Below are 20922 nucleotides of genomic sequence, written 5' to 3'. Positions count from 1 at the left end.
GGAGCGGGGGTCAGTCACACTCTGCAGCCCTGCTGCCTCCAGCGCCCGGATCCTGCACGTGGGCTCCTGAACAGGCAAACGCCACATCCCCTCGAAGGCGGCCCAGGACACTCCGCGGTCACGTATCTGCTGCATTTCCACCCCTGAGCTCGCTCTGCATGGGTTTGTCTTATTTTCAAGACAGTGAGCACGGTCAGCTGCACCGGGCTGGGCGGCCACTCCCACCTGCGGGCTCCAAGGAATGAAGCCAGTCCTCCTGCTCCTCCATGGCCGGGGTCCCTCTCTCCCCATCGCGGGGCCTGCGGTGTGGTCACTACAGGCCGGCGGAGCAGCAGGTGAGGGGCCTGCAGCTGCTCTCTCCACCCGGAGATGCGTGGCCCAGGCCCTCCCAATGGCCAGCCCTCCCACAACCACCCTCACCTCCAGCACAGAGCAGAGGCTCAGAGAGGCTCAGCTTCTACCTACGGTCACATAGCAGTATTCAGCCAAGGCAGGATTTGAACCCAGGTCTGCTTGGGTCTTGAGCCTGGATTTGAGGCCCCACTTGGGACAAGATTCCTTTAAGGAAGTGGACGGAGCCTTGGGGACCCTCCCTTCACAGATGGGGAGGCTGAGGCCCAAGAGGGGACTTGCCCAAACTCACACAGTGAGCCCCAGCCAGAGCTAAATTCCAGTCCAGAGCTAGACCCAGCCCCGTGGGCCACGCCGACAGCCCTCCTTGGGGCACATGTCGGGGGTCTCTGCCGAGGAGGACTGGGGGTGTCTGGCTTTGGGGAACCCCCTGCTGTGTCCCAGAAGTGCCCATCGAGACACTAGCAGGGTGCAGACAGCCTGACCCCCATGATGGTTCCAGGGCCATGCGCCGCCTGCCGTGAGAACCAGGGCCCCAGGAGGCGGGCGGGATGCCCTGGGCTCCCCTCGGTCGGGCATGAGCACGCGGACCTCTGTCATGGGTCCCTCCCCAGGGTGCCAGGGCCGCTCCAAGTAGCCCTTCTCCCGCCCCGGCTCACAGGCCCCTTGGGCACTCGGGTCAGCCCCTCCAGCCAGGGCGGAGCAGCAGAATCCAAAAGGAAGCCCTGTGGTCTCTGGTCAGCGCCCCCAGTTTCCTCCTCCCTTCCCTGGTTCCTTGAGCATTTGACACAGGACTCACTGGGCTCAGCAGGGCCTTGGAGAACGTGAACAGGTCCAGGCTCCAGGGACTCTGCTCGTCCCCGAGCGGCTTAAGTCTGTGTGGCGGGGCCTCGGCCGGGCCAAGGGCGAAGTATGCTTGTTCGGGGGCCCAATCCAGACCGGGGAAATCAGGGAGGGCTGCCTGGCAGAAGTCACATCCCAGCTGAGACCACAAGGATGGGAGGAGCTGTGCAGACGGGGAGGAGAAGGGGAGGAAACGGCAAGCACAGGCAGAAAGAGTGCGTCCGGTCCTCGGGGCCGGTGGCGGCCGGCGTGGCCGGAGCAGAACATGGTCAAGGAGTGTCCTGCACAAGCAGCCTGGACTCTCTCCCAAGGGCGAGCAGCGTCCCTCCGTGCCAGACCTGGCGCTGGGCTGTCCCCGCAGCCCACAGCGAGCGGGGCTTTGAGTCCAGTGCAGCGTGGCCCAGAGAGAAGGGAGGGGAGAGTGGCCGGGAGCAGGGGCTTGGGGAGCAAACGAGTGGATGAAACGCAACCCCACGTCAGGGCGGGGCTCCCTCCAGACCCTCCGGTGAGCCGGGCGCCGCCGAGCTGGCAAAGATGCCCAGTGTCTGGAAACCGTGCCCACCTGTCTGCAGCCGTGGGCACTGAGACTTTCAGGCCCCACGGGCATGGCCAGCCCGGCTGTGCCAGCTCTCAGTGAGTCGGGCCAGGACACTCATGCCTGGAGACAAGGCTGGACCATACCAAAGCCAAGGTGTCCTGGGGGCCTGCAGCCCGAGGTGGGGTGCTGGGGCCAAGGGGCTTCTGCCCCCATGTCCGCCGTCTCCCCTTCCACTGGACCCAGAGCAAACCCAGCGGGGAGAATTTCCCCAGGCATCTTGACTCCGCGGAGGGGATGCGGCTTGTAGAATGTCGTCTGGAGGGAAGCGGGTTAGGAGGAAATCGGGATACGCGTGGGCAAGTGCAGCGCTGCCCTGGAGCCCACATCCACCCGGGCGTGGAAGTCTGGAACAGGCGCGGCAGATCCAGGGGTGGGGGGCTTGCAGCAGGTGGCAGTCCCTGTCCTCCTGCCCAGGAGCCTGGTCCCGTCCAGAGGCGCTTTCTTGGACGTCTACCCTCCTCCTTTTTTGATGGCATCTTGCATGGCTGATGATGTGAATGGAGATAATCTGCTGACCAATCCAGAACCATCTAAAGCATCCTCCTCCTCCAGGAAGCCTTCCTGCACTCACCTGGTGCACCCAGCACACAGGAGCCTCCGCATTCAGCGACACGCAGACAGCTGCCTCTGCCAGCCTCAGGCTTCGCCTCCCACCCCCTCTCCTCTGCTCTGGTCTTTGCCCCTCAAACGCATTGAGCTTTTGCAGTCACTGCCCCCTCTTCCCCCAGTGTGGCCACGGCCTGACTCCAACCCAGCCGCCGGTCCTCCCCTCCCCAGCACGTGCTCTCCAGGCGTCCCTGTTTGTCCCCTTGCTTGTCTCCCTCACAGCACGGACGCCTCATGAGAACAAGCTCTCTGCTTCCTTCTCCTGACACAATCCCGCACTCCCCATCTGCGCGTGCCAGATACCCCTGCACACACACACACACACACACACACAGAGGCACGTGCACGCATGCACACACATGCACACTGGCACCCAGGGACACGTGTGCTTGCGTGCATGTGCACACGCGCGGCCTTGAACCCTGGTCTCAGGGTCTGTTCTGGCTCCTGCACTATGCATTCCCACCTCCACTCAAGTGAGTCAGGCTCAGAGACGCTGGGAACCGGCCGAGGGCCACACAGCGGGTGGAGCCAGGGCTAGACCAGGACTGCCCCTCACCACCGGGCCCCACGGGCCCCACGGGCCCCGCGGCAAGCAAGCACGGCTCCTGTGGTCGCTGGATCCTCACTGGGGCTGCTCCCGGGCAGAGAAGGAAAATTCTTGGCAGGCCTCCCTCCTCCATACCCTCCCCCTCAACACAATGCAGACGTTCACCCAGGAGTAAGTAAACCTTACTAAGAGGAACAGAACCTTTAAAAGAAGGAAACTGAGATACCCAGAGGGGGAACGCCTAATTTCATCCCATTTCGCAACTGAATCGTAAATCGGTGTTGGAACCGAGCTCCCAGGCCGCGTGCTGAGACCGCGCAGGTGGGGTCACCGCGGGCTTTCTCCTCCCCCAGCCCCTCCAGATCCCAGACCAGTGCAAACCGGGCTGGGTCTCCTGGGTCTCTCACGGAGCCCTTGGGCCAAGGCTGAGCTGTGTCACCCCGGGTCACTGGGCCCCGGGGTTTTCAGTGGACAGCTGCCGCGACCCCCCAGGCCTGAGGGGCCAATGACGGTGCCACCCAGGCCCAGGCGCGTTACTGACTGAGCTTTCCGCCAGCAGCCAGCCACGTGCCTTAGCTGCCAGTCTCTGCCCCCTGAGGCCCACTGAGACCCTTGGTCTCTTTCCACTCCCATGGCTGGGCCTCACAGCCGAGATGCCCCAAGACTTCTTGGGGGGCACTGCTGTGGCTAACTTACAACATGTGGCCCCAGGATGGTTGGTGCTGGCTGCCCAGAATCAAAATCCATGACATGTAAACTTTGCAAGAAGCAACGTGAGCTTAGACGACAGTGTTCCCACCTGTTTATTGAACAGTCCCGAGAGGCTTTGCATGTCCCCGGTCCCTCTCATGTCACATATACCCCAGGAGCGCCGCCCCCTCTGCGCACAGGACGGGGCCATGGGCGGGGGGGTGAGGGGGGCTGGGAGGCAGCCGGGGCCTGAGTGACGCCAGTGCCGGCAGGGCCTGCAGCCTCCTCCCTGTTTATGTCAGCATCCGTGAAAAGCATCCGTCTGGTTGCTCAGATGTATGCCAAGAGCTGGTAGCAGAGGTCATGACAAGCGGGGCGACCTTGGCCCTCATCCAGCGGTCCTGACGCCTGGGAGAGAAGTGCTTATGTCAGCAGCTCCATCCTGACCCCATCCTGTGAGGTGGGGGCTTTCTCCTTCCGACAGGTGGGGGGGCTGGACCCCCAGACCGCTCCTGCTCATGCTGCCAGACGGCAGTGAAGCCACGATTTAGACCCGGATCTGATGCCAAAGCCTTTGCTCCCCTCTCAGCTCCCCACTGGCTCCGGACACTGCTCCCGTTTCAGGCCATGGTCATCTCTGTGCCACACGGAAGGATGGCTGGGGGCCCAGCTAACGAACAAACAAGACTGTTCTTCTGAAAAAATCCAAAGTCCCCTCTTTCTCTCCACCCTGTAGTCCTGTCCATGACCTCGGTGACCCAACCTCTCACCTGTTGATGCCACGTTGAGCCTGCATTTGACCTGTGGCCCTGACAACATGTGAGAGCCTGAAAGATGGCCAGCCTGGGGGTCTTCTGTGAAGACAGACCGACAGCTCAGACCTGGAAGGAGGCCCCAGGCCGCCCTGCCTGCCCCAGGCCGACTCCCACGCCAGCTGACCCTTCCTGCAGGTCCTCCTCCACCTGGGTGCCCAGCTCTGGATTCTCCACTTCCTGAAGGCAACCCCTCTTCTGACGTTCCAGAAGGTTATACTGACGAGAGCATGGATGCTTCTCTAATTACTAATGGGCAAGTACCCCCGGGGAAACCCCCAGCCTCCAGGTCCTGAAGCCTGAGGGATTCAACCCCCTTCTCCAAGCTCCTGGTCAGACTATGGGCTGTGCGGGTGAGGGGCGGTCGGGGCGCGGGCGTTCTCCCTTCACCAAACTACTCAGGGAAGAATTCCCACCCCTTCTCACCTGAGCAGAGGGTGCCTCCTCCTGCAGCGAGGAAACCTGGGCTTGGCGAGCACCGCCCGCAGCGGGAGCCGGAGACTCGGCCCCACTCAAGGTGAAAGGATGACTCCTAACAGACCGGCGGCAGAGGTGGCGCAGTAGGCAGGTTTTCAGGGCTCCCCGTGAAAGCCTGCAAGGTCTGCAATTTCTGATTTGAACTGAAATGGTGGGTAGAAAGGACCTACCCTCCACACACACATCAGTGGGTGGAGCCAGCCAGCCACCCACCCGCCTTGCTGCCCCACATACCTGCCCAGCATTTTCCATTCATTTATCCATCTGTTCACCCTACCACCTACCCATCACCACAAATCCAGCCAGCCAGCCACCCACCCGCCTATTCAGCACTCACTCAGCTCCCACGACCTCTCTTACTGTCCACCGTCTCAGAGGGTGCAGATGCACCGACCTGGTGGTGCTCCTGAGGAAGACAGACACAAAAGCAGATGTTTATAAACCACATCGGGGTGCAGGCACACCCCCCCCGGGAAGGACCTTAACCACAGGACCACGGGCCGAGGCTGTGCAGCACACTGTCCCTGCTCCGTCTTGGGGGTCCCCGCTGAGCCCTCCCCAGCTACACCGCCGCCTCCTACCCCCTGACTTGTGCATGTTCCAGACGTAGCGCCCTCCACCTTGTCTGAATACCCAAACCCTGCCTGTGGGCAAGGCACACCTCGAAGCCGTGCCCTCCTGTGTGGCCCTGTTGGAGCACCTACCGCACTGCATCCAAACAGCCCACTGTGTTTGCGCCCCCACAACTGGGGCTCCCCGGAGGGCAGAGACCTGATTCTGCTCGGGCAGCACCCGGTGTGGAGCTGATGTGAGAGCTGACGCTTTTGAAAAGAGTCTGTGTAAGGAAGACATGGGGGAAGGGGAGGGGGAGGGACGAATGGCCAGAGCCCCCATTCGTGATCCCCCCCACTGGAGTCTTCAGCCCACTTGTCCTTCTGGATCTGCGGGCTGCCTTCCCACCCCTCCGTGGACCCACACAAGGGACCTGACGTCTGCTTGCGGACTGTTCTCCTAAGCCCCAGGAAAGACGCCCCCATCCCAGCCCCAGGCTCTGAAGGACCCGTGTCTTCCTATTCACCTCCCCCCAGGCCAGTCCCAGGGCGTGGGACTCCCCCTTCCCGAGGAGGGGGCTTGCCAGGCTGGGTCCTGGGAAACCAAGGAACCTTTGGGAAGGCCCTGGCCCAACCCTGGGCAGCCAGCCCCCATCCCCAGCCCAGCAGGACATCTGGGAGTCTCTTCGAGGGACTGGCCCGTTTCGGAGGCCCACTGAGCCCCCGGGAGACAGGGCTGCCACGCCAGCGTCTTCCCACAGTGGTCGGTTGGAGTGCCCGTCTGTCAGAGAACGCTAAAGCCGAGACCAAGGGCCACGGCCTTGACCGCCAGCCCTGGACTCCAGAGACCACGTTTCGCAGGACACACACACACCACTTAATATTTAACTCCCCGCGAGCTTTCGGGCCGCTAATGACATGACATTAACTTAGTGCAAATAAGAAGGTTCAGAGGCGCCGACCTGGAATCCACGGAGCGTTGGCCAGGCCACCGCACCCGCTCTGCCCACGAGGGCCCCAGCTGGCCGTCGGGGGCTGAGGGCCAGGGACGGGGCTGTGGGGGAGGGGTCACGGGGGCGCAGGGCTCTGTTCCGACGCCCTCTTTTCGGTTGTTTCTAGACTCTGCTCGAAGGGTGCCTCCCCCAGGAAGCCCCCAGTCTCCGTGCCCCTCCCCACAGCCACGCCGGCCTCTGGGTACTTTCCTGTCCTCTCCACGCTCCTGCAGGGCAGGGTGATGAACCAGCCACCCTGCCTCGGCCGGGTCCCCGCTTAAAGCAGACCGGAGACCAGGCCGCAGCTGCGGGCAGGGATGCCGGGAAGCACGGTGGGGAGCGGGAAGAGAGGGGGAAGGCAGGAGCACAAGGAAGCTGCTTTCTCGATGGGCTTCGGCGGCTGGCAGGGGGCTCGGGCCCCAGGGGCCCTGTGAGACTATGGAACACATTCCAGAATGTCCCCGTCTAGGGGGCACCTTACCGACCCGCATCCTGCTTTAGGGTTGTTTGCGGGAACTTAACTCCCCAGCACCTGTCGCAGACCTCGCCTGCCACCAAAAAAAACACAGAACGTCAGCAGGGGACACGGGACAGCCCCCAGGCGCCATTCGCTGCAGACCCTCGGGCTGGGCCTGCGCAGGCACGCCCTTGCTCTCCTCAGCTCCTGGGTTGGTCCTGCTAGTGTGGGATGGCCCGGCTAGGAAAGCTCACCATCCCCACTTTCGAGATTAGGAGACTGAGGCCAGGTGGGGCGTGTGGCCCAGCCAGCAGGCAGCAGAGCCAGATACATTCTGACCACCGGCCGCACGACTCGCTCTGAACTTGCAGCCGCGGTCCGTGAGCCTCCAGCCGCACACGCTCGGCTGCCGCAGGCCTCAGAGCTCTGGGTCGGGGAAGCAACCCAAGGAGGCGGCCTCCCCCGAGGTGAGTCCAAGGAGGCCACCGGAGACCGGGCAGGGCCGGCTCTGCCTCCGCCGCTGTGGGCCCTCAGCCAGCGCAGAGCCCCCGCCCGCTGCCGTAAGTGGAGGGCGAGGGTGTGGGGCTGTCACAGAGCTGCAGGGAGGCTCAGAGCGCTCCTGAGGACAGCCAGGCCGCCCCGGGCCTCTAGAGAGCCCTCATCAGACAGACAGCTGGGTCCTCCTCCTCACGGAAGCACCTCTGCTGACCTGCGGGAAGACTCTCAACGTCGCTGACAGTGAACCTGAGCCCAGAGCTCGGCCTCGACCCAGGCTCCCTCCTCTCTCCCTCCCTTCCCAGCAGGCCTCTGGGCTCGGCTGACGGCGCCCCGGAAAGAACCCCCCGAAGCCGCTTCCCTTGTTGGCCCCTTTGCTGTGCTGCTCCGGGGGCCCAGCGTGCAGAGGGTGCCAACGAGCCCCTTCCTCCCTCTCCCGGCTCCCAGCCTGGTCCCCGGCCCTGGGAGTCACCTCTGGAGCGACGCTCTCCTCCCAGCCTCCCAGCACCCCCATGCTGCCTGGCCCTGCACTTCCAAACCCCCCAGAAATAGGTCGGCTGGCAGCTGAGGGACGCGTGGGTGTGCAGAAGCAGGGTGCAGAGGTGTAGACCCAGCCCTCAAATTCAGAGTCGTGATCCACTGGGCTGCTGGGGTGGGGGCATTTCACGCGGGAATCTTGACATCGGCCCGTCCAGCTTTCCCAAGCACCTGTGGACCAGAAGAGGCCCACGGAGGGGAAGACGCCATGTGCCCATGGTCCGGGAGCGGGCGGCGCAGGCGTGGACCCCACCCTGATTCCAACAGGGCTTTGAGATTACCCCGACCTCTTGCAGGAAGGAGTGCTCAGGGGGGCACAACGGGGAAGACACAAAAGATGTGTGTTGTGAGGGGGGGGGTGCGTCAGAAGAATGAACGACCCAGATGTTGCTGTCATACCCAGAAAAGACACCCAGATGACCTGGGAAATGACAGAGGACTGCCTGGAGGCGGCTGTGACTAAACCAGGACCACATTCAGCCAAGGAGAAGCGTTTCAGGCAGAGGGCACAGAGTGCACAATGGTAGAAGCAGGTGGCTGGAGTGTGGAGCAGGGTGTGGGGAGGGGAGGGGGTCAGGAGTCGAGTTTGGAAAGGAGGGTGAGGGGCAGGAACTCCTCCTGCCCTTGGGATCCTCCTGTGCCATGGACCCTGAAACCCCACGGCCCCACCCTGCCGATCCCTGGCTCGGGGGAAAGCAGACCGTGACCACGGCCCGATCCTCCTCCCCTCACACAGGCTCCAGCCCCACTGAACTGGTGTTAGCGGTCCACACTCGCCCGCCAGATCCTGCCTGCCCGGAGCTGGGTCGTTTACACCCACACCTGGTGAATACACCCTCCTCACTTTCCAGGTGTCGACTCACCTGTCACTGTCTGGGAGACGCTTCCTGGTCCCATTCTGGGACAGGTGGCCCCACCCCGAGTCCCTGCAGCTCCCGGTACTGCCCCCACCCCTAGGATCCCCCCGACTTACTTTCCTTTCCATCAAACTGTGGGTGCCACAGAGTAAAACCCTCTTCCATCTTGTTCGCCCCTCTGTCCTTGATGCCGGCGGACAGCCTGGCGCACAGTAGGTGCCCAGTAAAAATATGTTGAAGGAAATCATGGACGAATGCCAACAGATAGAAGCTTCAAGGAGGCAGGTTTTTAACTCAGTCTGAGGGAGAGATTTCTACCTTCGCTGTAGGGAGTGAGTTCCCCATCATGGAAGGTATCTAAGCAGAATCTGGGTGGCGTTTTGCAGGTGACGGACAAAGCCACCCATGTCTCACCCGCAGGGATGGGCTCAGGCCCCGGGGAGGCTCTCCACTGGAGGAGGGTCTGTGCAGCCGGGGGCAGCCCCAGGAGAGGTGGGTGGCTGTCCCTTTGCAGGAAGTGGGGCCAGGATAGGGGCTCAGGAGCATCCTCCATGTGGAGGGAGACTCCATATTGGACTCAGCCCTGCGGAAGGAAATCTCGATGACCCCACTCAGCTCTGGCAAAGGAGGGGCGCTGTGAACGGACCCTCAGCTCTGTTTCTAAATCACTGCCATTTCTCTGAAATGCCTGCGCTCCTGCTTAGGCCCCCACCTCCAGTGACATACTCTGGGGTCCAAAGACAGTCAATTGCCAAGCACCTGCCCGCCTTCCACCGGGGCAGGCCACCTGAGGGCCTCTTGGTACCCTGATGGCAGCCCCTTGGTGGTGGGGATGAGGAGCTGCAGTGGGGTCCAGGGCCGAGCCCCACCCCTGCTCCCGGGATGGGAGGGTTTCACACAGAGCTGGTGCTGAAGCCGGTCCTGTGACCTGCAGCGCGGGGGCGGGGGAGGGCCGTTCGGGGTGTCCTGTCCCCCCAAGCAGCCATGGGACAATGCTGGGGAGCCCCTCCCTCCCAGCCGGGCCAGCACTCCGAAGCTTCTTCCAGTCTCCTCTCAACCACAGCTGACTGGCCCTCATTAGCACCCGCTCAGCGAAAGGGCTGGAGCCGGCCCGCTGAGTGCCCCCTACACGGGGTTAACCAGTCCCTGCGGCAACCCTGGGAGGAAGAGGGGCCGGGAGGTGGTGTCGCCAGGCAGAGCCCCTCACCCGGCTCTGCTCCTGCCGCGTGGGTGGGGATCGTGGTAGCGGGATTAAACCAGGCTGAGCCAGGGCCCCTGAGCCAGCAGACGAGGCCTCAGCCGCTCCCAGCTCCCAGGCTCACTTTCCACACTTGGCGGACGCTCACAGGACAGGGCTGCTCTCTCCGCTCGCATCTGTGCCCTCGACGGGCCGGCGCACAGTGGGTGCTTTGCCGAGGGTGCGGATGAGCCCTGCCTGCCTGCCTGCACCTGCCTGCACCTGCCCGGTGTGGGACGCGCCCAGAGCTGTCCCCACAGCCCCACCCCCGCCAGCCAGGGCTGCCTGGCCTTCAAATGCTGCCTCCGACTCCTAGACTCGGGGACAACACAGTGCTTTCCCGAAGAATCAGAACAACATGCATTAAAACCCCAGTCCTGACATTTCACTGGGAGGCGCCCCGGGACGGGCAGCTTAGTCTCTCTGGGCTTCAGTGTTCCTCGTCTGTAAATTGAAGATGATGACAGTGCCAGTTTGCTGTGAGACGCGTCCGAGGGCACGCAGTGAGCCGGCCAGTATAAAAGTTGCTATTAGCAGTGCCCTTTCGAGTTTTCTGTTTTTCACTGTGTATTCCTCCCGCCGCCTGGTCGAGCCCACGGGATTCCCGGAGGCAAGATCCGGGCCTTCTGTGCCCCATGGTTCAGCCTGTGTCCCTCGCGGAGGGCAGACGGACATTCAGGGACAGTAAGCAAACTCACAGGTTAAGTTCCATCACCTTTGGTCATTGGCCCAACACTGTCTCCTCTCCCTGCCCCCGTCCTCAGTCTGTTTGCCCACGTCCAGCAGGTAAACATGGCCCCAGCAGGTTGGCTCCCCTAGAGGCAGTGGGGGCAGCGGGGGCACCAGGGGACAGCTGGGAGAAGCTGGGGACAGGGTTGGGACAAGCCCGGGAGTCAGGGCCTGTGGGGAAGAGAGCCAGCTGCAGGAAAGGGCCCAGCCCCACTCCAGGGTCACAGACCAACAAGAACCCAGTCCGCCAGCCACAGGCATGCCTGGAGACCCCCAACCCTGCTCTCAGCCTACACCCCTTACACCCCAGCCCCTAGTCCCAGGACCCCTCCTCCCTCTGTGGGACCACTCCCTGTCCAAGTTCATGTGGGATTCCACAGCCAGAAAGTCAAGGTGTCTGCTCAGCTGACTCCATGCCTCATGGAAGTCTCTTGGCCTCCACTGAGAGATCGTAGAAGAAAAAGCCTATTGAAGGCATGGCCCACCCCTTCCTCTTTCATAAGGAAACATCTGATTGACCAATGCAGGACTCTAGCCCCAGGAAAGTTAGTCCTCCTGGTGACTGCTTCCTCCCACTGGCCAGAATACACACCCGTTGTGCTTTCCTTGCTGTGGCTGCCAGGAAGCTCAGGCACACATTACATGACTCTCTCTGTCTCCCGAGACACTCTTCTCTTTCCTCTTCTCTCTAGCTGATTCCTGAGCTCTTCCTTCGATTTCCATATTTAAGTTCTATGTTTCAGTATGGATTTTTTCCAGAAGATTCCCAACTAACACTCAGAAAATGTCTAATTGTGTATATACCCAGCCACTTATCATTGTATAATAAATAATGTCTACTTGGGTCCTCAAAGCACTGGCACACACATGCGTGCCACACCACACAATCTTCAGGGCCCTCCCCTTGGCCCTCTCCTGGATGTGGTGCACCTCTAGAGGCATGAATGTCACACTCACGCTCCCAGGAGGCCAGCCACCCTCTTTCAACACACACCACGTCCCTGGGCACACTGCTGGGGAATGGGGCGTGGGAGGGGGCTTGGCAGGCAGAGGCTCCAGGCCTGGATCCTGTTTTGCCCCTGTAAAAGTGAAGCCTTGGGGGGCTCCCTCTGGGCCCCCAGTTACATACCTGGAACAAGGGAGTTAGTGACTGTTCCTCTCGGAGGGGAGGGAGGACTCACTGCAGCAACACACACCCAGGCGCCAACAGCCGAGTCTGACAGCCGGGGCACCCCCTTCCTGACTCTGGGCTCCAACCCACAGGATGACCGAAGATTTGGCAGGCCCAAGAAAGGCCCAAGCCAGGGCCACCCCATTCTGGGTGCTGCTGGGAGCCATGCGGGCCATTTCCTGTACGATGCTCTCCCTCTGTCTCCCATCCAGACTCGGGGCGCCCCAAGGGCAGGGGCCTGCCCTTCACCCCACGGGTGGGCAGATGCCAAAGCCAGGAGCCCCAGGCCTGTGGAAATGCCCAGACCCCTCCCCTCCTCAGTGTCCCGTCCTGAGCCGCTGAGGTCATGGCTGCCCCGCCCAGACCTGTGCTCCCAGTGAGTCCAGTCACAGGGGGACCGTGATGGGGAAACCAGAGCTGGGACAGTCCAAAGAGGCAGGACCGCAGTGCCCCCGGCACAGGGTCCCTGGGCCCCGCGTGAGACTCCCGCCCGCACACTCCGCGGGACAGCCAGCTCCACGCCGCCCGGCAAAGCCACCTCACTCGGTGCCTGGAAACAACCCTCCCCAGCCCAAGTGCGACGTGCGATGGAGGGAGGGCAGTCAGTATTAATACCAGTTACTGCTGTTGATTCCAGCTTTAAGGAATCGATTCCAGTCTGGGCCCCTTTCATGAGACCCGGCGGAGACACACGGGTGCGGCTGCTCCTCTCTTGCTGGAACGGCCCCTCACCTGGCTGGGCCTGCGGAAAACACCCGGGGGGGTGAGGATGCTGGAGAGTGGGCGGAGGAGGACAGCGCTGGGGCGGGACCCAGGGAGGAACTCTCCCCACGCTCTGTCCTCCACGGGGAGTGGACACCAGGCTGGGTGGACCTCACTCACCCAGGGACCACGGATCCTAAACTCGCATCACAGAGCTGCTCTCTCTCTACACCCCCCACCCTCAGCCCCAGGGCCCTGTAGGATGAGCCTGCCTCCTGCTGCGTTCTCCCGGGCCGGAGCCCCGTCCCCTGCCCACGCAGACCCCTGGCTCCCCCATCCCGCTCCTGCTAGAATGCCCAGGGTCGGCTGGGGCCCTGCTCTGGGCTCCTACCCACCGCAGCCCTGTTGGTGCCCACTGATGGGGCAGGCATAGAAGCCTGGGCCTCACTCTGAGTTACCTGCAGGGACGCACTGCAAGCCTGGCTCCCACACACACACAGGCTTGTTGAATGAATGAATGCCCACAAGCGTTTTGAGCACCTACCACAAGCCTAGTCATAGGATCCTAGAAAGTCAGTTAGAGACGCTTTCATTTGCCCTTGGACAGATGGGGAAACTGAGGCCCAGGAAAGGAAGAAAGGGAAGTGACTTTCCCAGCATCACTCGCTCCTCTCCGGGGCTCTCGGGGAGGACCACGCTGTCCTGCCAAGGGGAGGGGCAGGAGCAGGACCCAGCCGACGTCCTCACGTGGAATCTTCTCATCGACAGGAAAAAGCTCTGCTGCCCCCACCCCCCACGGAGCCCACTCTCCCACCCGGCTGGCCTCCTGACCGGGCTGGGGGGGGCGGTCCCCTCTCTCCCTCTCCAGCCTCCACCGCTTCAGATTCAAGGCAAGGCAAGAACTCACGTCTCTGCTTGTCTCCAAAGCACAGTTTCTCGCACACGACGTGACCTGACACCAGGATTCATCACTCCTCCCTTAACCGTCCATCGGCTCGTTGAAGACCTTACCAAGCGACGGCGCCAGAAAAGTCCAAGAAGGGCCAGGACGGCAAACATGACAAACCCAGGCACCTTGCAATGCTTTCACAGGCGTGAGAGCTGCGTCCTGGAGAAGACGAGCAGCGCGCCCCCCATGCTCGGAGGCGGCAGTGTGTCCTGGGAAGCGGGGCAGCCTCGGGGGGCCGCTCTAGGGGGCGAGGCCCCTCACCTGACTCCCAGCGGCTGCGGGCTCCCAGTCCACCCCAACCCAGCCCCCTGCACTAGGGGCGCCCTCATTTCTTTGACGGGGTGGGGGGCTCTTTGGGAACCTGGTGGAGCCCATGAGTCCTCCCCGGCAGTGCGGGTGGGGTCAGAGGACATGCACCCTGAAGACCCCAGACACCGTCCAGGCTTCCCGGAAGCAGGTGGAGCCCTGCTTGCACCGCCCAGGCACCGTGCACAAGGGTCTCCTGAGAGTCCCAAAGTCACGGTGGTGAGAGGCAAAGCTGAAATCCAGTCCGAGGTCTGCTTGATCCCAAAGCCCAGGTCTTCTCCTTTGGGAGCTGCCTGCGCCCCCTTCCCCAGGTCCCCAAAGATGGCCCTGAGCTGGGGGTCTGGACATTTAAGGGGGTCCGTAGGACGCAACACAGGACTTTGCCGGATGCAGAAAGCAGCTCCCCTCTGTCCCAGCAACGTCCCCATGGCACCCCCATCAGAGCCACCCCCTCCGCCCCTGCCCCCCTGTCCTGGTTTCCAAGCCCACCCCCTGAGCCATCTCTGTGCTGCAGAATCGTACCCCAGGTGCCAGCCTGCCCGCGGAGGGATGGTTTTATGCAATTGTGTGAGGATTTCCCAAGAAGGTGACCATTCTCTTCCTTCCGTGGCTGAGTCATAAAAATAGAGTGACCTCCGCGGCAGTGGGCTCGTCCCCCACCCAGCCCTCTGCGTTCTGGCTAATGCGCTGTCCCTCCCCCAGGCTTCGGCAGGCAGCAAAGTATTTTCTCCTGCGACCCGGCCCGCAGAGTCCTTGCCTCCTGAGTGGCCGGTAAACTCTGCCCCGATTTAGCTAACGAGGATCCAGTGGGGCCGGACTTCCATCTCCACAGGCGCCCCACTGCCAGCCGGGACCCGTGAGTTGCCTGGCATCATCACTGCCAAATGAAGGCGGCCGGGAGCCCCACGCACCTGCTAAGGGACAGGCGGGCCCGGGGGGGTGGGGGGAGGGAGGCCGCCAGCAAGCAGCACCGGGGGGCTGGGGAGGAGCAATTCGGTGACAACCCCGAGGTGATAAAATGGGTCTTTAAATAATTATTATCTCAATCCCTCCTTAAAAGCTACATCGGGCAAAAGGCCTTAAATATTGTTTGAGCCCATTACCAGCCTATAAAGTAATCGCTCACGGCACACAGAGGCGTCGTAAGGGGGATTGGGAGGGGTGAAGCGGTTACGCACGAGGCCCGAAACACCCGCAGAAGAGGCGTATTTTGCACTTAATTATAATTAAATTTAGAGACATCTCTTCCAGCTGGTGAGCAAACAGAATCTGTGTCAGCCTCCCCAAGGTCTGCGGCTCCGATCGGTTTATCTATTCGCTGTTGGAAGATCCCGAGCCGGTGGCCCCTGGGGTCTGGGCTTCAAATGTGGACGCAGAAAAGAGCCAGGACATGGCCTTCGCGGCAACCCCCTCGTGCCCAGATTTGCGGGTATCAAACCTAAAAATCCAGAGCCTGCCCAGCAACCTGCAGGGAAGAGACGCGTGATGAGCTTTCATGGGCCCAGGGCTCCGCGCGCGGGGAGCAGGGGGCGGGGGAGGGCCCTCCAGGGTCAGGGCCAGCCGGGGGCCTGCGAGCAGGGGAGGCAGGAAGCCCCAGAGGGCCGGTCCCGGGGCAGGTGGCCCCGGAGGGCCTGCAGACACCGCCCAGCGCCGGGCGCCGGGGTCCTGCCAGTGGGAGGGCCCCGTGCCGGCCCCGGGCGATGGCGTCTTTGTGCTCTACCTGCTAGGCCAAGCTAAAAAGCAGCAAGGCCGCAAGCGCCCTCTTCCAGAACCGTGGGGAGACGGGGTGGGTCTGCCCTGCGCCTCGGGCCCCTCCTTGGGACAATTTCTGCTCTCTCCTCCCGAACAGGCAAGTTCCATGACTGCCTCTCCCCACCCAGTGCAGAAGTTGATGACAGCCTAGAGCTGCTGAGAAGGGTGAACTCCCAGACCAGCGCCGGCCCCTCCGGTCGGCCCCTCGGGAGGGCTCGGACGGGGTCATCGACGGGTGCGGACGGCCCCCTGCCCCCCCCCGAGGGCTCCCCACGTGCCCCGTGCTCACGCCTGACCCCTCGGCAGAAGGCGCTGTGGGTGTCACCGACCCGTTTGGCCGCAGGGAATACTGAGGCTCCAGGAGGCAAAGCCGGCAAGCGGAGGAGCCGGATGTGAACCCAGCACCTTTGGCCTCAGAGGCCCGTCCGGCACCTGCTGCCCTCTGCCCTCGCGGAGGTGGGCAGGAGGGAGCCACACCCGCAACAGGTGGGAGCGGAGGGAGGCGACCTGGCCCCAGGGGCAGGGAATCGGCCCCCCAGACATGGCGTCAGGGGTGGGGGGGCGGCGTCCCTGTCTGCTCAGTGCGGGCTCGGCGTTTATAGGACAGAAGGGTGTTCTCTGGGTTTTGGAGGCTAGAGGTCCAAGATCAGGGTGCCATCGGGCTGGGTGCTGGTCCGAGCTGGCTTCCTGGCTCACAGGTGGCCGCCCTCTGCCCGCAGCCTCACATGGCCTCTTCCCTGTGGGGGCCGAGAGAGCTCAGGGCTCTCTTCCTCTGCTTACAGGGACACCAGTCCCACCGGATCAGGTCCCACCCTTACAACCTCATTTAACCTTAATTTCCTCCCTAACGGCCATGTCCCCAAATGCGGTCACACTGGGGGTTACTCAGGGCTTCAGAACAGGGATCTGGGGGACACAGTTCAGTCCGTAACAGTGGGGAGGTCCTCTCATCCCGAACAGGGAGTAAGGAGCCGAGACCACCAGGTCATGCATTCATCACGAGACTCGGAGGCTGGGAAACCCCTGACCAGAAGCCAGAGAACACACCTCAGGTCTAGCCAGACCGACCAGGTCCACGGCCACGTGGACAAGAAAGAGGGGACAGATTACAGACTGGTGGTCAACCCAGCAGCCCGAGAGAGCCGAGTGGCAGAGTTCACGAGACTGCAGACCACTGACCACTAACCAGACCACCCCGACCACCCCAACCATGCAGGACAGTGCGTCCCCCGAAGCGCACACTGTGGTGGGCTCTCAGAAAACCCAGACCAGTGCCACCCAAGCACCAGCCCCTGCAGTCACTAACGGCCCTGTAACCACTGTCCGGACTCCTGAAGTCACAGGGTAGGTTTGCCTGCTTTGGAACCCACATAAATGGAACCAGACAGAGCGAGCAATTCGTCTTCCCTGGCTCCTCGCGCTCAGCACGCTGCCTGGGAGGCGCCAGCATCGCCGCTCGTGCGCGGCCCACGGTTCATTACTGTCGGGCCGCAGCTGTGGCAGGAACCCATGCGGCTAGTCCACCCCCGACTGATGATGGACTTCAGAGCAGGTGCAGCTTCTTGGCTCGTTCAAACCGTGGCGGTAGGATAACTCCCACGTGCCCCTTTGGGAGGGCCCAGTTGCTGGGCTCCGGCTTTGCGGGCCACACCAGAGCGCTTCCCAAGATGGCAGAGCCGCCCCACATGCCCACCAGCGGCGGGAGTCCCGGCTCCGGCACAGCCCCGCCAGCACAGGGTATGTTGCCGGCGTCTTAAGTTGTAGCCGTTCTGGTGGGTGGGTCTGCTGGTGCCCCCTGCAGTTTCACTGGCATTTCCCACGTGAATGATGAGGTTGGCCAACTTTTCATAGGCTGAGTGGCTACTTGGAAATCCTATGTTTTTTAAATTGCAGTACAGTCGGTTACAATGTGACAATTTCTGGTGCACAGCATATGTCCCAGTCATGCATGTCCATATACATGCATGTATTTGCTTTCACATTCTTTTTCATTAAAGGTTATTACAAGATATTGGATATAGTTCCCTGTGCTCTACAGAAGAAATCTGGTTTTTATCTATTTTTATATATAATGGTTAACATTTTTAAATCTCAAACGCCCAGATATACCGCATCCCACTCCCTTTCCCTGGTAACCATAAGATTGTCCACTACGTCTGCAGGTCTGTTTCTTTTGTTCATCAGTGTCCTCCTCCTCCGCCTCCTCCGCCTCTTTCTTCTCCTTCTTCCTCTCCCTCTCCCTCTCCTTCCTCTTCCTCTCCTTCCCCTTCTCCTTCCCCTTCTCTTTCTCCTTCCTCTTCCTCTTCCTTTTTCCTTCTGTTCGAAGCATAGCCTGTTCAAGAGTCCTGCCCCTTCTCTACTGGTCGTCTTTTCCTTGTTGATTTGTAGGTGTTCTTCCTGCCCCCAGGTGTGAGGCTTCTGTCAGGTGACTGTATGGCAAACGTATTCTCCAAGTCTGTGACTTGCCTTTTCGGCTCTCAGTTGTGTCTTTTGATGGACAGAATTCTTAGTTTTAAAGGAGAATAGTTAATAATTCTTTCCTCTGGGGCCCCCGTCACTGTGGCTGGTCTCACGGCCAGACGGTCAGGCTCGCTGCCTCCTGACTGGCTCCAGGCCACTTACCCCTTCCAGGATGGCCTCTTGGCAAAAAGGAGCCTGGAGTGACTGGGTGGCAGGTATGACTTCATGTTTAATGGGATTCTTACGGTGTCCCTGGTGCAAGTGTCCCCTTCTGGGAAGCAGGACTCGTAGACCGCAGAGCTGGAGTTGTGGGGATGGAAAATAAAAATTTCCCAAATAGGTCACTGGGAGCAATAGTGAGTAGGGCCCCTCCTACAGAAAGCCTTGGCTCCCAGCCCCCAGACTCTGCCTGTGGGGGCGCAGCATCACGCGTCCCAGAGGATGCGCGCCATCTTCACAGGGGGCGTCTGCAAGCCAGAGGCAGCGGCGCCTTCGCGAGGCTGCTCCGTCTGTCCCCGGGCCGGCAGCTGCCGGGTGCAGCGCCGGGCACAGCCACGGCCGGATGCCCGCAGCCAGACCCCCTCTGTTGTAAAGCTTCTCCTTCCTTTTCTAGTTTCTTAAGACGGAAGGTGAGGTTATTGATTTGAGCTCTTTTTCACACTAGGCGTTTACCTATGCAGTTCTTTCTGAGTGCTGCTTTAACCGTATCCCTTGTGGTTTGGGTATGTTCTGTTTTTGTTTGCATTCTTTTTGAAGTATTTTTTCTTGTTTCCCGTCTTCCTCTTCCACCCATTTGTTATTTAGGAATGTGTTGTTTAATGCCCACATATCTGTGAATTCCCGAAATTTCCTTCTGATTTTAATTTCTAATTTCATTCCTTGCAGTCAGAGCACATTTTTTGGTATGATTTCAATCCCTTAAAATGCACTGAGACTTGTTTAATGCTGTAATACGCGGTCTGTCCCGGAGAGCATTCCACGCGCACTTGAGAAGAACGCGCATTCTGCTGCTGATGGCTGGAGTGTTCCACAGGCACCAGGGAGTTAAGCTCCCTGGTGGATAGTTCTGTTGAAGTTTTTATTTCCTCGCCGCTTTTCCGTTTGTTATATCCATTTTTGCAAGTGGAGTATTGAGGTTTCCAGCTATTGTAGTTGAACTGTCCGCTTTTCCCAGTTCTGTCACTTTTTGCTGCATGTCTTCTGTTGTCAGGTACGTATACGTTTATAATCATTGAGTCTCCTTCGTGGATTGACCCTGTTACCACTACACCCTCCTTCGCTGTCTCTAATAACAACTTCTGTGCCGACGTCAACTTTGTCTAGTATTGGTACAGCCACTCCAGCCCTCGTTTGAACACAGTTTACATGGAATAGCTTCCTCCATTCTTTTACTTTCAACCCGTTCATGTCCTTGGCTCTGAAATGAGTCTGTCTGTTGTAGATAGACATTATTGGTTCCTGTCATTTTATCCGGTTTGCTAATCTCTGCCTTTTAATTGCAGAGTTTTAACCTATTTACATTTAATATAATTACTTTTAAGAACGAGCTCACTTCCATTTTGCTATTTGTTTTCTGTATGTCTTCTTTGTTTCTCAGTTCCTCCATCACTGCCCACACTTGTGATAAATAGATATTTTCTGCTGTACCATTTTAATTTCACTGTAACTTCTTTTACTATATATTTTGAGTTACTTTCCCATTGTTGCCCCAGGGATTACAATTAACATCTTAATTTGTAACAAGCTAGTTTAGATTAATATCACTGATTTTCAATAGCACATAAAAATGTTGCTCCCATGTATCTCCACCCCCTACTTTTATGCCATCACTGTCATCCTTACTGTGTCTTCATACACTGTGTGCCCATCAGCCTGGATTTATAATTATTATTTCATGCAATTATCTTTTAAATCAGATATTTTAGGAATAAGGTGCAAACTGAATACACGTCCTCGGCTGTCTTATTCAGGATTGTTCGTGCATGGTGCGTCACCTCTGCTGCTCTCAAGAGTCTCACTTTGTCTTTAGCTTTTGAAGGTTGGGTTACGATGTGTGAATCTCTGAGTTCTTTGAGCTTCCTAGATATGAAAAAATATATATTTCCTGTCAAAGTTGGGAAGGTTTTAGCCACTATTCTTCAAACGTCCTTTCTTCCTCTTTGTTTCTCTTCTCTCCTTCTGGAACTCCTATTATGCGTATTTTGGTTTACTTCATGATGTCCCACAGGGATCTGAGGTTCTGTTCATTTTTCTTCATTCCTTTTTCTCTCTGTTTCTCAGAACGGATCATCTCAAGTGACCTATCTTCAAATTTGCTGACTCTTTCTGTTCCTCACTCTGCAGGTGAGCTACTTTAGTGGCTTTTTTCATTTCAGTTATTGTGCTTTTCAACTCCAAACTTTCCGTTTGTTTCTTATATTTTCTATCTCTCTGTCGATATTCTCAGTCTGATGAGACATTGTCCTTTAGTCCTTTAGACGTAGTTTCCTTTAGCTCATTGGACACATTTTAAATTGCTCAGACAGAGTCTGTCTAAAAGTCCCAAGTCTGGACTTCTTCCGGGATGGTTTCTACTGATTTCTTTCTTCCCGTATATGAACCATACTTTCTTGTTTCTTTGCATGCCTTATAATTTCTAGTTGAAAACTGGACGTTTTGAATACTATAATGTGGCAATTCTGGGCCCCAGGTTTTGTCCTCTCCCCAAGGTTTGTTTTTGCTGCTACTGATTGCAGTTGTTGGAATTTTTTTAAGTGACTTTTTGGAACTAATTCTGTAACGTCTGTGTGATTGTCGTATG

The 20922-nt window shown here is 59.4% G+C and overlaps 1 protein-coding gene across 1 annotated transcript; it reads left to right on the top strand.

Annotated features, from left to right (window-relative positions):
- The first annotated feature begins 5757 nt into the window (after positions 1–5757).
- LOC141577520 (uncharacterized) lies at positions 5758–17134 on the top strand. The gene is made up of 4 exons (XM_074362638.1): positions 5758–10737; positions 12591–12716; positions 13583–16148; positions 16623–17134. Exons 1-3 carry the CDS (start codon positions 10511–10513, stop codon positions 14529–14531), a joined length of 1302 nt encoding a protein of 433 aa, XP_074218739.1. The 5' UTR covers positions 5758–10510; the 3' UTR covers positions 14532–16148; positions 16623–17134.
- The last annotated feature ends 3788 nt before the right edge of the window (positions 17135–20922 follow it).

The sequence above is a fragment of the Camelus bactrianus genome, chromosome 4, assembly GCF_048773025.1.
Source record: "Camelus bactrianus isolate YW-2024 breed Bactrian camel chromosome 4, ASM4877302v1, whole genome shotgun sequence".
In the NCBI taxonomy this organism is placed as follows: domain Eukaryota; kingdom Metazoa; phylum Chordata; class Mammalia; order Artiodactyla; family Camelidae; genus Camelus; species Camelus bactrianus.
This window is presented reverse-complemented; position numbering and strand designations above follow the sequence as displayed.